Below are 18,441 nucleotides of genomic sequence, written 5' to 3'. Positions count from 1 at the left end.
GGAAAATAGCGGTTACTTTTTTTACAATAATAACAATAACAATAATGAATAATATTATTATTATTATTATCATTAATAATAATAATAATTACTATTATTGTTATTATTATTACTATTATTATTCATAGTTCCCCAAAAAGCCACAACGCAGAAGATTAACCCTCAGTGCGCTGATGTGTCTTCTGTCCATCTCTCTCATCAGCACTGAAATTGTTCTTACGGACACTAGAGGGAAACATTTGACTTATAATGCAGTTATGAGTCAAAGCAGGTTTGGACAAAACAGTATTTTTGGTCCATTTTTATTCTGGTATTTCAGTCAATAAATATAGATATTAAACACACAAGTAACAATTTTTAAATACCAAAGAAATGTAACATTTATCATACCTGATACAGTGATAACAAGTGTAATCATTCTGTTTGTTCCAACATTGCACTTGGCTCCCAGGTGTGTGTCCTTTGTGTCAACCGTGTGTAACAGCATGCTTTCCAGCAATGCAAGCACATTTTCTGTTGAACTTTGTCATCACAAACACTGTGCTCATCACCAAATGGGTATGCCTTCACAACAGCCCCAACTGTTTGGAGTCTCCTGCTGCACACTCAGCATTGAAAGAAGAGCGAAAAGAGACGCTTGATGCCGTCAGTGGGCTGGAAAGCGAGCAACACTGCAGCAGGGCTTTGGCTGGCTGCTGCAGTTACCTTCGAGGGATTTGGCACCTGAACGACAAGACATAAGGCGAGTCTTTTATGGAGATCAGCCATCAGAATTGTTTCTATTGTTTTGGGCCTTCACCTGTCACAGTCTTTTGTTTTTTGCTTCTCCTTTCTCCTCCGTCCTTTTCCTCTTTGCCTTTTCCTGCAGCAATGAAAAATTTATTTAAATGTATTTTAACCCCCTAAAGGAAAAGACAATCTTCGAAAATGTTTTTTTTTTTTTTATAAACAGTATTTATTATTTTACCTTTCGACCTTCCCAACAGGTTTTCTGACTCTGAGGAACAAAATTCAAAATTAGTATGAAGGCAAAACATCAAAGTATATGTTTTAACACACACACTAGCCACACTTCAACAGCTGGATACAAAATGAAGATTCAAAATCGTTTGTAAATGTGAATAGTTATTTGTCTATATGCACCCTGTGATTGGCTGGTAATGATCTGTCCCGTGAGAGTATATTTAAAAAAAATATATATATAGATATGATGTTGCCTTTTTTTCTTACCTACATTCACATGTCTGATGCTCCACAAAGGTCATCTCAACATATTCCTCGCCAAGCTCTGCCGGCCTTATTTTCAGCAGCTGGAGAAAATAATGGGAATAAGGAGTAAAGAAGACAGCCAACATTCTTTGTTGAGCTCCGGTCCTACCTGCATTGTAACATTAGTGGTGAGGGTGGGATGGCACTCGAGCTTCTCATCCCCGCAGCAGCCTGCACACCTCACCAGAGGCACACAAGCAGGACTGTAGATGTGCTCCACCTCTGATGGGTACTCCTGCACCACCTCCACCAGCTTCTCAATGGTTCGGCACAGGCTCCGAGCCCACACGTCTTGGAACAGCAACACCGTGGGTGCTGCTTGCACAATTACAAACAACGCTAACATTAAGACAATTTGACTTAGACCCTGTTCGAACATATTGCAGTCATCATTTCAGATTATACTGTATTTAAACTTTACTAGCTTGACGGCAATAGACTTAGCAGTACATACAATTTATCTTTTCCAGTTTAGCTTAATTACAAATTAAGAAAAGTCAAGTATTCAAATATTTACATAACGTACAGTAAACAGTCCCATGAGGTAAACGTGTGTAAAAGTGTCCCAGTTGTAGAGTCACAGGGAGAGGAACAGGGTCGACTATAGTTGACCAAACAGAGAAGGGAGCGAAAATAAACATGAGAAATATGGCCATGAAGGGAGCCCTGCTGGAGCCGAGCTGCCCCGCAGGCACCTCTGGGACTGCTTTGACCTCCGAGGTTACAGAACCGAGCCTGACACTACAACAGTTGTTTATAAAAGCAGACATGGGGGGGAAGGCTGGAGATACATCCGGGGATGACGGAGGCATGAACTTCAAAATCTTAAGTCAGTATCACATGAATCGAGTCATGAATCCTTACACATTGATTATCACTTAATTCTACTGTTTATTGACTATTCAATCGTCTAAGGTGTAAAAATATTTCACCGAGTGTACATTTAAAACAAGTAAAAAATACTCACCGTTTGTTGTGCTGTTTACGCTCAATGCGGGGAGACTCTGGAAGAGAATAGATTATAATTCAAAAGATTGTTTGGATGTATATGAAACAATTAGGCAACTTTCTCCTCTATGCCTAACAAAAAATAAATGAATAAATAAATATACAAATATACATATAATATGATCAAGTTCCTGACTGGATTAAACTGAGATTTTTTTTATTCTTCTCATTCATGGTCCGAGCCATTTATGTTCCCAGCATCACACGATAAACAAATTTCATTTTTCATTTGCTTGTGAAAACACAGATCCCCTGGCTGACGCCATTTGGGGAAGAGAAATCCCCTCTGGGTAAAATGGGACTCTCTGGACTGGCTAACCTGCTTTCACTATCTTTTTTTCTGCTGAACTTGACTATCAGGGCACATAAACACAATTACTACAGTGCAAGTTATACAACAGTGACCAGACAGACAATGAATTTCCGTGATGCTGCTGCTTTTGACACCATCTGTCCAAAATGCTTCCTCTTCCTGTTATGAACCAAAATTAGGATAGCATCTGTCAGTGCAGCGCATTTTCCTTAGACAATGCGATTAAAAAAAGAATGTCCTGCTACCATAACACTGTTCTTTACAGAACAGGATTTGACAGGACCCCTTGTTAAACTACAGCCATCATCTTGATGAGTTCCAGGAAGGTCCATTTATCGACAACTCATCTGCGACGGACGTTATGTTCGAATCTACAAGAGGATCCAGGCAACCACTTAGTCTCAGGCCTGCCTGTGTTGACAGAGCTGCTCTCTTCTTGCTCATGCAGCTAAAATGCAAAGTCATCAGTGAGGCTGACTAAGATCTTGACAGTCACAGTACAGCTTCAATTATTGTTAAACGTCAGATTCACTCGAGCTGATGTCTAAAATCCTTTTCCAGGGTTAATTAGCATATGATGTGCTCGCTCCTTTTCAGGAGATTTGGTTGAGACTCCGCCACATCACAAGAACTTTTTGGCTCTAGTCCGCAGCGGTTGTTTCGAATGCGGTGAGGATTTTCTGACCTTGGTTATGGGTTAACATGACGAGGAAGAATCGTTGGCACCTCCCGTGGCTAAGAGCAGAGGAGCCGCCCACAAAAAGCTGGCAGATTAAGAAAGTTGCATGAGGAGCGTCACGTAGACGTTTCGGTTTCTCCTAACAGCATTTACTGTATTTATTTGACTAAGTGTGAGAAGTACAAAAAACATTTTTAAACACTTGTTGACTTTCTTGGTTTCTTGCGTCACTCCACTATGATCTGCCTCACAGCAACCTTCTATTATTGGTCCAACATTTTTGATTATCTGACCTTTAAATCAAATTTGACCTTGCTCTTTTTTAAATTAAAATAATAAGATCTCTATCCGGCCATAATTTCACAACCTGTGTTTACCGCTCTGTTATTTGTACAGTATGTAATGAAATCACTAAAAAAGGGAGAGTTGGCTGGATAACATATTATTGAGACTAAATCTGTCAGACAAATGACATACATTGTCAAAGTGAAGCAATCACAAACTGGGATCCCTCGGAACACTCCATCTGACTCAATCTCACCACATGTGGTTCTCAGACTTGGTGTTTGTCAGCTCCAGTGAAGCAGATGGAAGGAAGGGTTTGCAGAAAATGTCAATCACAAATAACAAGAGCAGGCATACCCATCAATTTACAGCACAAATAGACAAAGAAGGCTTTTAGTTAAGGAGTTACATCATTTCTTGGTATCATATTGCATCACTCGGACTATGTTCTGTCCATCGCAATAACGTCGGTGCAACCCTGGACTCTTTCTGGCCATCACGCTCCTCTCCCACATAGTTAACCTGTAATAGCTTCTCCATTTTCTAGATGGTGACCAGCAAGATAGCCACGCCAAACTGCTTTAAAAACCAAACCCTTTTGAGTCTTTACTCATCAGACCACACAGCAGCAGAAGCACTAAAGCAGAACAAGTGAATACAAACAGAGGGGCCGTTAGATGAGTGAGAAACCGAGCCCCTCCTCACTCTTCGAGAAGCAGATGCCAGATGAGCGACACCATGACCATAACATTAACTCGAAAGGCTCTCGTAGGGGCTGCAGGCCGTCGACTGTATCCATTCACTACAAACTGGAAAAGGACAGTGATTTCTGTTGTGTAGACACGAGGTGGGGGCACCCATGGTGACAGCAGGACCATTACAGGTCTGACAGTGACCAGATGGATCTCTCGGGGGGGTCGGTCCATGCTTTGTGGTTGCAATGCGGGGCAGCTAATGCTAAATGCGCTAGTCATCTGGTAAAAAAAAGTCAAGCCACGAATGGTAACACTAAAAATAATCAGTGTTATAACATCCTATTTTGAAATAAAGCAATCTGCATCACTGCTTTAAAAACAATCATTTTCCTTCAATTACTTTGAAAGCAATCAGTGGATAAGCGACAGAAAGCGGTAAAATCCACATAAATGTTTTTTATAAACACAATTTCCTCAGCCTAAGTCCATTAATTCATGTACAGATGTTGAACACAGACCAAAGCGCACCGCACTGTCCGATTGAAACACACATGCACACAAACACACACGACAGGTCTCCAGATAAGGCTGAGCAGTGGTAATTGTGGTCTCCATTACAGTAAACGCTGCTCTCCCTGTGTAAACCACACTAAATTACATCCAGATGGGAGATTAAAGCCTGCTGAGTAGACGGCTGCCCCGAGCGCCACCGCTCCATCTTCTCTGCCGGAGGAAGTAGAAATCCATATTTCCTGATTGCGACTGTCCCCAGGGTGGAGACATTACAACTGTAGAGAAATACCACAACATTGCCACTCCTTGCAGCTTGTAGGTCACTGTGCAGAAATCACAGGCAGGAAAACAAGACACTTGTAGAGATGTGTTCTTTATGCAGATGTTTAAGAAAGCTGCCTCTGCCAAAGGACTGGACTACAACTTGTGCAACTGTGATGTCACACACTTGACATGAACAAGACGGAGGGGAAACACAACATCAACACAAACAGACACGCGTGTGTAATTCAAGTATTGTTTTGTGGAAAGGAAGCGGCTGTTTTTTGGGAGCTTGTTATTTAGATTCAAACTCAAGTGAAGATTTAGAATTAAATAAATAGATCAGTTTGGATTTTGGTCATATTTATATGATTAATATAGTTAAATATTGAACCTCTTCCTGTCTAAAGTGCTTTTTAATTTTTTTTATAAACAATAGAAATCATTCAAGAGCCATTATAAAACGATCGAACGACTGGATGATTTTTCTCGGCCTCTTGTTGCTAGGCAGTGTTCACAGGTCTCACAGGCCATTGGAAATGTCGGTCAAGTCTTGCGATTAATTTGGCCGTTCTGTATTAAATATAAATCACTTATTATGAAGACGCAACAACAGCACCATCTGCTGGATGTGGTGAAAATTGCCACCTGTCAGAAATTCACCACTTTCTGCCTCTTTTGATAACCCAATAACTGCATGGTAATAATCAGAATAAAATATTGATATATCATTGAAGCAATTATGTCAAATCTCCTCTATTGACCCTATCAGACCATCCCGCCTCTTTCAATGCTTGTCTTTTATATCTTGACACTGTAGAACAGACATTCTCTCTCTCAACAAAAACAGCCAGAGGATATTGTGGCAGTCAGGTTCATAAGTGAGCAGCATGACTGATTAAAAAGAGCTTTGAGTGAAGAAATAACAAGCAGTCTCTCAGTGTGATCCGAGTGAGATGTTGAACCACTTTAAATTTGCTGTCAATCATCATAGTAGGCGGGCCGTTTAATCTGCTACATTCTGAGGCCGCTGGATTTTGTCACTTGTGTTTTGACTATAAGCAGGCTGTGAGCTGATTATCAGGATTAGAGGCGATGTGCTGATTCCACTCCCACTCCCGCAACAGCTGCACTGTTTCTCGAGAGGTGATTTTAACTCTGTTCTTCAATGCACTCTAAGTCTCTTGATGGAGCCTCTTGAAAGACTACTCCCTTTCAGCTCGGGATACGTTGTGACGACCTCACACTCCCACTTCACGCCACAATCACTTCTTTTCTACCAAAGACAAGTGCCGACAAGAAAACTATGACTTAAGCTTAACTTTCATTTCATGTTTTGAAATACGTGAAGAAAAGTGAGAAGGAAATCGAATTTCAACTGATTTTCCCTGGACAAGGGTGCAGCTGCAGGTGCAACTCAACCAAAACGTTCATGTCAGTTTGCAAATGCTTTAACACTTCATGGTGCAAAGGAAGAACTATAGTAGTGCAAACTTTGAACACACCCCAAGTCATTGTGGAAACACCATACAACAAAAAGATAATATATTCCTGCTATCTTTCAGCCAGTCCAGCAAAATAGTAATGATGTTAATAAGAACAATTTGATAAATACATCAACGAAAATTATGTATTATTAATATAAACTCATGTAAAGTGAAACCGAATTTAAATTCTGATTATCATATCATATCATAGAAAAAAAAAATTCCAAGTAAGAGTGGCTTATAAAATACGCACGTCTCTAAATCTTATAAAATACTATTTTAATTTGTATTTGTTAAGCCTTGCAAAATTCAAATGTGGGTCACTTTTTTTTCCTTCTGCTTCAAGTGACTGAGCACCGTGCAATTAAGTTTGCATTACTCACTGGATTAAAACCCTTTTTTTTTTCCTCTTTACAAATATCACCAACAGAATGAATGGACGCATTATGGTTCGCAATCAACTTTGCAAGTGTAACGAAACAGGAGTCGCTTTACCTGTGCAGGTGCAAACAGAAGATAAAGAGCCACCGCAGCCTCGACCACCAAGCACACTTTCATGTTCATGATGGATCCACGTCAAAAGCAGAATAAATCAATCCAAAACAAACACAAACCAAAAAAGTGGTGTGACGCGGAAGAGACGCTGAACGGGAAAACTTCTGACTCATCCAAGTAAAATTCGCCGTCGTTACTCAGAATGCGGTGCACAAATTGAATATAGGTCGTAAAAACGGAGGTGCCGTGGTTATAGAATAAATCCGCACAGTGATTCGTTTTGACCAATCATAGTCATTGGCGATAATATGATGATTAATAAATCGTTCGGGAAATCAGTCAAAACGCTGAAGCTGCAGTCCTGCAACCTGAAGACTCTCACGGCTCTAATTGGCTCTCAGTACCTTATTCACCGACTGACCACTTCTATCCCCTCCCCTTCCTTGACCACCTCCCCCTTCTCCTCCTCCTCTTCTAGGTCTTGCACAGCCCCTCCATGCAAACTGCCACATGATGAGCTATGGAAACACACCCGATGCTGCAAATGAGGATTTCTTTTTATTCCTGATTTCTAGACTACACAGCAGGTGATTTACATTGGCTGGCTGACTATGCTGAGTGCCTATTTAAGAGAGGGAGGGGCATGTATGGGGGGTGCAGGTAAACATTTAGAAAGCCTCACTGATGACCCGTGGCTCCGGGATGCTCAGTGATTTTGGGCTACAGAGACAAAAAAAAGGGGGGATTCCATTACTGTTGACACATCGAGTTAATCTTCAGTGTTTGCACAAACCTTGGAACGAAACGAAGCCTTATGGGCTTCCAGGCATTCCTTCAACAGGGCCGAATAGCTCCATCTTCACGTGTTATTGAACAGATCACACTCTCTAAACATCTCACATAGTCGAAGCGGCCACACGAGCTGCAAAACAATCAGCGAGGAAAGACATTTTCTTTAATTACGCTATAAAAGTGATCTTCTCCTTAACTGTTCTTCAGCACTTAAAATTCAGTGTGAAATTGGATTTTTTTTTTTAACTCAACCCAATGACTTTATGGTTACTCACTTTGTGCACGGAATTAAGAAATTGTGCAAAAAAAATGGTTCATCCTCCCCCTGCCGCCTCTTCCCCTGCAGGCTGTGTTGGCTCAGTGGACACCGGACAGACTCCTACTTGGTGATCTATCTATGTTTTCAAAGGTGCAGACACTGATAGGGTCTAGGAAGACCACTCAAACTGTTTGCACAATAAATATGGAGTGACAACCTGGATAGAGTGATGGCATATACAAGGAGAAACGGGTCACTGTGCTGACAAGAGCTCACTAATCCCTTCTTCTAGTTTGTAGCAACCACGTACTTGGAAAGGCGCTTAGATAAAGTTGTGCAATTTTCACGAAACTCCTTAAAGGGTGGGGAATGGAAAAACAACACATTACTTTTTGGTGTTGATAGTTGTAGAGTCCAGTAGGTGCAGGATTTCTTTCTCACTTTTTTATTATCGGCCTCACAGACTTGAAATTTGGGGTTTGAATGTCAGATTAATTCTTGCTTGGAGTTTTTGTGGGTTTTCACTAGGAAGTCTGACTCCTCCCACTTTTGAACAACAGGACAACTGAAAATTCAAAATTGCCCATTGCTGAGAATGGAAATGTTTGTTAAACTATATTAGATGCTAAATTGATTCAAATTAGAAAATACTTTATTAATCCATCATGGAGTATGAAGAGCAAAACTTCATTATTCAAAATTATTTTATTTCTTAATCCCGGCATGTCAGCCAGTCCACAAGCGATGTCTGACATATTTTGGCGGTTCTCTTGATGTGGTGAGGAGCAAATTGGCTGCTCTCTGGAGCAGCCGTGCCAAAGTAAGCACATTTCCTTTTTACTGTTGACCTCTGATTTTCCCAGATTGCCGAGTAAAGAGTACGCAGATGAACATCATTAATGATGTCCATTCATCATTGTTGGAAAGGCTTTGCTGTGCTGCACTGTGGGGCCCTCGGGGGGAAGGTGGAGAGCCCCCTTGAAAGATCCCATTAACTAACTTTGAGGGCTTGGAGACAGACCACTGAAGACTGTCAGTCATTAGTTTTGTATCACTGGCTAATTGAAATTATTTAATTGATTAAGAGCCAGCAGACTGAGAAGAAGTCAAACGTGACTTACAGTATGTGAGCACCTGGACACCCGAACAGGACATGACAATATTGCAGACTTCCGTCTTTCCTGTCATTGATAGGCTGTGAAAGATCAAGTTGTATTTTGAAAAGCTGGTAAATAGGAAGCGATTCATGCATGAGTACAAAGCTGCTTACTGTTGCCTAAGGTGATTAGCACATGTTCATTCATAAAAAACTAAAAAAAAACTGAGCTGCCATGCTGCATTACTGTATTTTTTATCCCAGACATTTGTTTTGTTCCAGGCTTGTCAGGTGTCATCCTGTTTTCATGGCAAGTCCGTTCCACGTGTGAGCATTGTTTTATTTTGTGGGAAAGCCAACATCTCAGCGCGGGAGGTATTTTGGTCCGGAGGTGTTATGAGTCACTCAATGAGAAGGAATTTCCAGATAGTATTAAGTGTGATGCAGCTGTGCAGCATGTCATTGAAGATATCCCTAACCTTCGGGTAAATGACTATTTCTTCCTGTTGGGATCATTTTAGGTGGATGGAATATCATTTAGGGACTGCACTCATAAATGCTTACAAAATACGGGAACAGTAAAACGTTTTTTTTTTCTTTCCTGTTTTTAAAAGGTTTTGCCTACAGACAGTCACCGTTTAAACTGGCTTGCACAAAACGACAAAATGCAACATTAAGAGTAGTAAAGACAACAACGACAGCAAAACTGTTTTATAGGAGTGACTACAACATTTAAAGGCAAAAGAGTTTAAGAGCAAAGTACAGAAATAAAAATTAGATTACTAAACATCCTTAAAGAATCTACAGCGGAAGAATAAGATTTTAGAAAACATTTTTTTTACAAATGCTCTAAAAGACCTTTCTCAATGGTATGTTGGAAAAAAAAAGTAGCTAGCTAACCTTTTTTTTTAACTTGTTGCTTACTTCATTTTTACTGGCAGCTTATTTAATTCATGTGCAGCATAAAAACTAAATGCTGATGCACCATGTTTGCATTGATCTCTGGGCTCCACTAATTGCAACGAGTCTGGAAAATAAAATAAAAAGAATTGCCACGAGTCCGCTGACCTCAGAACCCCACTCGGTTAAATTCCATGAGCATTTTTTTAATGTAAATATTGTGCTTCCTGAACCACAAAGCCCACCTAATAAATATATATTAATTATATCATTGCTATACATCAGCTCAAAACGTTTTCTCAGAACATCGGCCCACAAAATAACTACACCCTGTGCATCATAATACTGTGTCCTGTCAGCTAATATAACACCTGGACCACAGCAGGAGAAAGACTCTCGGAGGAATATGTAGAGTGTTTGTTTGAGATAAAATTTCATCACGTCCACAAGCTTGCGGTCACTCATGTCGGTCTGTAAAAACAGCTCCGAGAGTGAGTTATCGCCGGCTGTGTCGGTACAAGTGGTGAAAAGGGTGTGCTTTCCAAATGAGCAGTTGGGCCTGAGTCATGGACGCCCCGCAGTCGGCGAGCAGGTTGTAACTCACCCCTTTGACCATGTCCTCCAAATTCCATTAAGAGGTCCCACATGTGGAGCACATTGGCAAATATCCGGGTTGACGCTATAAGTGGTGATTTGGCAGACAAATTAGATCTTTTTAACATCTCTGGTTATATAATCATCATTTTAAATGATGTAAATATAATGTATGGAGTCCAACAGGTGTGTTGCTGCAAAGCGTCGGATTACACGGTTGGCTTTCTGTAAAGGATTATTTTCATCCTCCTGATATGTTATTAAAAGCGATCAAGTAATAACTAATGGAACACATTTTTTAATAGTTACATCGACTGGTACTGAGATTCCATCGAGTTAAAGTGGCGGGAGATTCTTAAGTACCTGTGAATTTTAGCTAGTCAGCAATATTCGATATTTGGTTGCTGCTATTTATTTTTTGCAGGGTGCTCACATTTGTTTATTCTCCCTCGAGGGCCACCCAAGTAATACTAATCATAAGTCCATATTTATTAGTGCAAATATGGATTTAAATATGAATCTAACTGAATCGACTGCTTATTGTGGCATAACTGTTGACATTCGTTGCATTTTTCGTAAAAGAGCAGGAGTAAAAGGATTTTTGGCAATGATAATAATCACACAAATATTAATTTCCTTTGCGATAAAATACTGTGTGGGGGGGTGATGTAAAGAACATGGAGGAACAAAATAAGTGCTAGCAGAGGAGGTGAAGTGTTAAGTGAAGTTCGTCAGTGCGCTGTTGTTTACACAAATGGCAGACAAGCAAATTGCGCGTGAAGATTTATTTATGTGTTGAAATACATCCACTCAAGTACTGTAGCTTGTCGAACAAGGGAAATGGGAGCAGAGCGGAGAAAACCAGGGCGTCGGGTCAGAGTTCTGAGGGAACTTGAAATAATAAAGCCGACGGATGGGAATTTGGCAGCCGTGCCATTTGTGATCATCATCAGTTGATGCTCGGAAAATGGCTGAGCTCATTGCTTTGTGGCTACTGTGCACTTGGCGGGACAGACGCTCTGTGTCATGACTCGTGACAATGTGTATGTTATGTGGCTGCCATTGAGAGTCGGCTCTTGAAGTGTTGCTGCCAATGGGGGGTTGTAGAGACAACCGATCCCAGATGGCGCTCTGCCCAGAGGGGACAGACAATTGAGGACCACCAGAGTGGATAAAACACTAACCTTGATCCTGCAGCATAATGATAATGATAATGATACTGACAATGGTATTTTCAAATTACAAAATTGGGGTCTTAGTAGTGTAGAAAACTCTCTGCTACAGAAATTGCAAAAAAAAAAAACATCCAGTGATGTAATGAGGAATAGTTGATTGATTTGATTTTATCTCTGAAGAGATCCCTGCAAAGATCGATAACAGATCCAAAATATTCATGACGCAATAGCCATCTGTTACAAAACACAGGGCATCTATCTTCTCTGTGGTTCTGTAACATCCCAAAAATATCAAACATGATTACAGGAATGATTGATTTCAGACCATACCAACCTTTTTGGTGAATGTCTTCAATCTCCACTGGTCAAAAAATGATTAAAAACGTGTGTACCATTGGTAAAATCAACAAAACCTAAAAATGGCTAAAGAGTTTGGGGGTTTAGAAGGTATCGTGATAAACTTTGAACTGCAGCGGAAAGGACTAGTGTTGAATGAACACAGACCACTCACTAGCGCCCCACACCCCGAGCCGCGAAGCAGCGTTAATCAAGGGAAAATAAACAGAGCAGAGTCCCGGGGCCTCAAGGTAAGAAGACTAAAGACAGCAGTAGTGAGGCCTTCATGAGACACAGCTAGTTCGTCCATCCAGTTCACATCAGTGAGAAGATAATTATCATTCATCCGATTTCCTGGTGCTTGTGCGTATAGTTGCGTCATTGCATGTAGGAGTCACGCACTAAGTGCCTGACTCTGGACCTTAGCCAAGTAGCTCCAAGAACTCTGCTCATGCACGGTGAGCCTCCAAGGAGCCAACACGCTCCGTCCGGGGGACTCCGTCCTAATCTCCGAAATCGAGGGAATTTTCCCATCGATATGAGAAGCAGATGTCTCTCTTTTTTTCGGTCTCGCGCTGTCGCGCCGCCTACGTTTGTGTACCCTCCCTCACTGTGTCAAACCTGGACCTCCATCCCCTCAGGGACAGGAGCGGAACATGAGCACCATGGGAAGGGTGGCCGTCCCCGAGGAGATGACGAGCGAGCCTTTTTTTACTGCCTTTAGGTGCAGCGCTGAGAGGACATGGAACCGATCCAAATGCATGTAACTTTCTCATGGAAATATGCAAACAAGTCAATTTGGTAGGAAATGTCATGTTCCGGCACTGGCTAGCTGGTTTAGGTGGACCGCAGCAGTTCAAGCTGGACTGCCTGGTTCCCAGCATTGGTCCAGGGTGGGACCCTTGACTCTTGGCAGTGAAATGAAGTAAGGGAGGATCAAACATAAAAGATTGACTCATTCCCGTTTTCATCATCCATGTGCTCTCCTTGCTTCATGCACCTGCAACTCCGCCGATACCCGAACCAGCGTCCCTCTGGCCTTCAAGCAGAAAAACAACGGCTGGCCAACGTTTTCAATTTGTAAACAGAATTAGAAAAAGCAGCTACCAGTGGAGACGAGACTGACTGGCTTTCCCGAGACAGCGGAGATATAAGGCTTATACGGATGCCTGCAAAATGTCGAACTTGCCATGCTATCATCCGAGATAAGCATGTTGGTATGCAATTGTTTGGCTAACTGGGATTGCAGGGTGGCCTAATGGGTGGAAGATGATTCCTCAACTAGAGGATCACGGGATTACAGAAAGTTGGACTTCTGGTTCCTTGTAGCTCTCTTCTTAAGAAATATGATGATGAACTCTCAGTTGCATCATTTAATTTATACTAGCTGAGGGTTCATCAGAAAACACAATAAAACACTATGACATGAAAACAACACTCAATCTCATTTAAAACTATGCAAAAATGTCCAAACACAGGGTGAAGTGTCTAATTTGAGGTATATTAAAAATCAAATCTATCAAAACTTCTTGAACATTGATTATAATTTTATTTAATGAGCAGCGCACAGTGCTCGTACTGAGGGCTGAAGTCGTGGCTGAAGGTGACTGGGTGATATTAATGCAGCGGAGCTGCAGACTTAATAAGGCTCTGTTTACATTCTGTGGCCCCGTATTTTAGCAGACTTCAATGACCTGGGATTAAAAAGAGCCTAGAGGCGACTTGATGGCACGCACGCACACACACACACACACACACACACATGGTGATAACAAGAAGTGCAGATTAGGGGTTGACGTGTTTGGGTTGAAAGTTACCTTGAGTGGTATTCAGACACTCTTTTCGCATTGGATTTAATTTTTGGTAAAGAGTTAAATTGAGTTTGGGTTAAATAGAATTTTGATTTGTTGGTATTTAGTCATGATCATCATGAATGACCACATATTCACCTTTAACAAAGCAGTGATATTACATTACAATTAGCAAGCTAAAGTCTTATGCCCACTTGTTGGCAAATGAAGGATGGGCGTTTTATCTAACGATGGATATTCCGCCATGGTTTCAGCAAAGCTCCTGAATCCGTGTCAGTTCATACTAACAGTTTTAACAAATATGATAAAAGTGGGTCATTGATTGATTTGCCCCCAATTTGTCAATGGGCACCACAATAACAATAAATAAATAAATAAATAAATAAATAAATACAGAGAGGTGCTATTGTTTTCCGATTACTGTATATCCTTGCTTTCTGATCACACCCTTATCATTTTTTTGTAAATCCTAGGATTTGAATTCATCAATCATCTTGACATATTTTCAAAAAGCAAACAATGGCCACACGGCCTCTTTAATGTTCCACTGTGCCACCTCTGGGGCTTTCATTGGTGTACGGCAACACCTGGCTGGAAAGACACAGCAGCCAGCAGGCACCTGCACCGCCTGCATGCTTGCAAGTGGAGAGATTAATCACACGGCCGGTGAATGCCGGTGATTTATTGCAAAACGTGACAGTGTGGTCATAACACACAGAAATGACATGTGGGACGACCTGCAGTTTAAACGCTGCAGCGGGAGACCTAATGGGCCATTATTTGGAATTCAATGCTAGGCATCAAACCAAAGGGGTTCCCCCCAACTGCCACTTAGCAAGGGGAAATGAGGGGAAGGGCCCATCTTCCATCTGCTTCTTTTGATGGTGCTGTTACAAGGATTCCCATCTACCCCCCCTTTTCTCTTCCCTGTGGTTTCCCTCTGCCTTTTCTTGTTCCTTTCTCAAAGGACACATTCCCACACTGTAACCAGAAAGACTCAAGACCCACTTTCCCCCCGAGCAGCTTTATGGCTCGGCTGGGGGTGGGGTTAGAGGGGCAAGGCGCTGGCCACCCCAAGGGATCCCCCCCCCCCCCACCGCCACCCCCACCTGTGTCCTTGCTCTCTCCTGTCTCTCACAAACTAGATAACAATCAGACAAATGGATTCTGTCAAGTGTTTTTACTCATATGATGCTGTGGGAGTCAACAATTATAATGGCACTCGAGTGCTCTCGCCGCCTTCTGGGACGTCTCTTATCAATGTGAAGAAGTCGCAGGAGGAAATGCCAACTTAACTCGAAGGGGCTTGCACGCTGCTGTTTATCTGCCATCTGCAGCGACAGGGGATTTCAAGCAGCTAAAGGGGCTGGCATGTCTCGTAACTGCTAACCTTGTAGTACTCTGGATGGCGCACTCTGAGATCTTTGCTCGGGATCTTGTTACAGGCCTTGCAGGAAAAGGGCACGGCGCACGCAAGCAAGCAGCGTCGGGCGGAGCACGCAAGCATGGGAAATCGAATCGACGGGCCTTTTTCTCTCTGGGCAGGAAACCACACATCTGCAGATGTCGAACAGCTGCGAGACATCAGGATCGACAGCATGAGAAATAAATGCTCGTGACATACTTGTCCGTACTGCTGACTTTTCAGTAAGGTCAACTGTGTGACAGAGCGCTACTGTGTCTTTAATGAGCCAATTCAAACTGCTGAGCGGAACTGTTAAGTGTTCTTTCTGCTGAGAGAATAATGTGTTTTGTTTCGGAGCATTCCCATTCCTAATCTAATGCGTACGATGGGAATGACATAATAAACAAACAAATAATAATAAATAAATAAATAAGTAAATAAAATTACATAAATAAATACATAATTAAATAAATAAATAAATAAAAAGTACGCATCTCTTGAGGAAAATGAAAAAACTCCAAATTAACATTACATGATCTGTCATGATCTTTCCCATGGACTGCTTCATTTCTTTAAGGAGCACTTTTATAAACAGCAATCTTGTTTGTATATTTCCCACCTCATTAGAGATGGTTTTATTTAATCAAAAATGAAAAGAGTATAAACTGTACAGGAATGTTGGATTTCAAACATCTGTTCCATAGCAAAACAGGAACCCAACAGTCATTCATTTGTATTTATTTGGAAGTAATCTCTGAAAATGCTTAAATGGCTTATTTATTATTTACATTTAGTATCAAAATCTGTCATTTCCAGCAACTCCCTTTGGGCAAAATGAACCATGTGACCTCAAATGGAATTGAAAACTTCTTTGAAAGCGAGCAGCTGGAATGTCATCAAAGTGTCGCTCGATATGATCAAATTGGCTCTCTCAACACCTCTAAACATGTTTTCACGACAGAACAATCAGATATGAACACTTGTTCGGAGTTCACTATTCAGATGCTCATTTTATAGCGTACAGCTTGGTAAATACACATTGACATTTTGAAAATGGTTGGAGGGGAGCAGATGAGAGATCTGATGTCTGTTGTCTCACTATAACTGATGTTAGACTGAAGCATCTTCAAAAGTGTCTTCTTGTGTTAGGCCTGGTAGGCTCAAGATTCGAAAAACTATACTGTGGAGCTGATTACAGCTTTTGATTTTGGGTGTGTTTGAGTACAATTCATGGCAACGACCTTGGATAAAACTGTGGTGCGTACTTTTAGATGAAGGGCAATCATCCCAGTCTGTCATAAGCAATATAAATCTTACCAGTTGATTTCTTTTGTGTCATGCTCTCCAGACGAAACAAATTTATTCCCAGGACCGGAATACCTGGCAATCACTTCAACAACCTCCTCATGTCACTTCCTAGAAAAACAAAAGAAACACAATTTCAAAAGGAATTGTAAGAACAGTTTGACGTCGCCCCTAAATCACACAGTTTATTTGCTTCTTGTATTGTAAGATTTGGCTTTATTTTTGAATGTTCCAGATCACAGTGACTGGAACATTAAGGTCATCATGTCCAAGTAAGGTCATCTTCATTTTTTTTTTAATGGAAATACTTATTTTGGCTTCAGGAATAAGCCAAACGATAAAGTTCATTTAAGGACCGTGACCGTTGAAAAACAGTTGAAAGAAAAATATTTATTCTCTCTAGAGAAGATGTCAAAGGCTGTAAAAAGATTGAAGCAAAGCGCTTAGCATAGATTGTCTTGAACCAACAGGCAAAGGCATGACTCTCTTGTCCCCCTAGTGGCAGATCACGTCCCCAGTAGCAAAACAGTAGCTTCATTTATTCTTATATATTCATGAAGATCACTCTAAAATGAGATTTAATAATTTACATTTGTTATAATTAGTGCAAATGGATTCAGTTGAGGACAGTCACTTTCATTATTTGCACACACTGCAGTATTTATAAACACTGATTTTACAAATGAGTTCCATTTATGTTTAAATATCAGAAATTGCCTAATTAAAATTTCACAACTCTGGGTGCAAAACCGAAATGTCTCAGATTTACCAGACACTGTGGTAGCAGATGCAAAATTAATAAATACAATTAATGTAAGAAGCGTGTACCCTCGTGAGGATATGCGGTAGGTACATATTATGGATGGATATATTTTTCCTGCGTGCAGCAAAACCATCAACCTCCTCTTCCCCTGGAGAATTTCATTCAGATTTCCAGTCAATACCAATCAGGGACCTTGAACATCCAGTGAATAATGAACGCTGAATAGAACCTCCTGACTTTTTTGCAGCTCCTCCACCACCCCTGGTAAGTCACCCAATTCCATTTTAAATTAAATTTAATGAAGGATGGTGAACATAACTTATCTTGTAAGTCTAATGGGGCCATTAATCTGAATAAGGGGGTTATGCGTGACAGCTCCTTAGTTAACCTCCTCTGATGGAATAATTCAGCTACAGGATTCTGCAAACTTTGAATATTCCATCTATCCGTCCGAGGCAGATATGCTAACAACTCATCCATTATGTCGCAACTTTGCATATTAAAATTATGTCACAGGAACAATATTTATATAGGTGTGAATTATTGTTAGTATCTCCAAAATGATACAATGTAATAAAAATGAGCATTTACATTAGATTCTGAATTTACTACTTGGTTTAAATTACAATGCAATTTCAAAAAAGCTGGGATTCATCCAGAAGACACAAAGACTTTGATTTCAAAGGATGAACCCTGACTGAACTCGCAGTGTCGTCGATGTAGTACCATCCACAAGGGAGGATATTGATTTACTTTTTTTTTCTTATTCACTTTGAATCATTACACCCTTTAGAACAAAATCCAATCTCAGTTAACCAAGCTTAAACTCCTCAAAAAGATTTAACATGTTCCTGTCATGGAGTCTATAGTGAAATTATTTGAATTAAATGTCAAAGATTGCTCAAGCGGCATTTGATCCCATGAGTGCCGTTCAACGACATTCACAATCAGACTTTTTTTTTTCTTCAAGACAGACTCTAATAGAACATTGACATGAGCA

The 18,441-nt window shown here is 40.9% G+C and overlaps 1 protein-coding gene across 1 annotated transcript; it reads right to left on the bottom strand.

Annotated features, from left to right (window-relative positions):
- Nucleotides 1-286: 286 nt before the first annotated feature.
- pgfb (placental growth factor b) lies at nt 287-7,414 on the bottom strand. Its single transcript, XM_037242074.1, has 7 exons — nt 7,006-7,414; nt 2,237-2,273; nt 1,379-1,584; nt 1,231-1,310; nt 968-997; nt 800-862; nt 287-723 (listed from the first exon to the last, which is right to left on the bottom strand). Exons 1-7 carry the CDS (start codon nt 7,072-7,074, stop codon nt 702-704), a joined length of 507 nt encoding a protein of 168 aa, XP_037097969.1. The 5' UTR covers nt 7,075-7,414; the 3' UTR covers nt 287-701.
- Nucleotides 7,415-18,441: the final 11,027 nt, after the last annotated feature.

This window comes from Syngnathus acus, chromosome 22 (assembly GCF_901709675.1).
Source record: "Syngnathus acus chromosome 22, fSynAcu1.2, whole genome shotgun sequence".
Classification (NCBI taxonomy): Eukaryota; Metazoa; Chordata; class Actinopteri; order Syngnathiformes; family Syngnathidae; genus Syngnathus; species Syngnathus acus.
The sequence above is the reverse complement of the archived record's forward strand: the minus strand, read 5'-3'. Positions and strand labels throughout refer to the sequence as shown.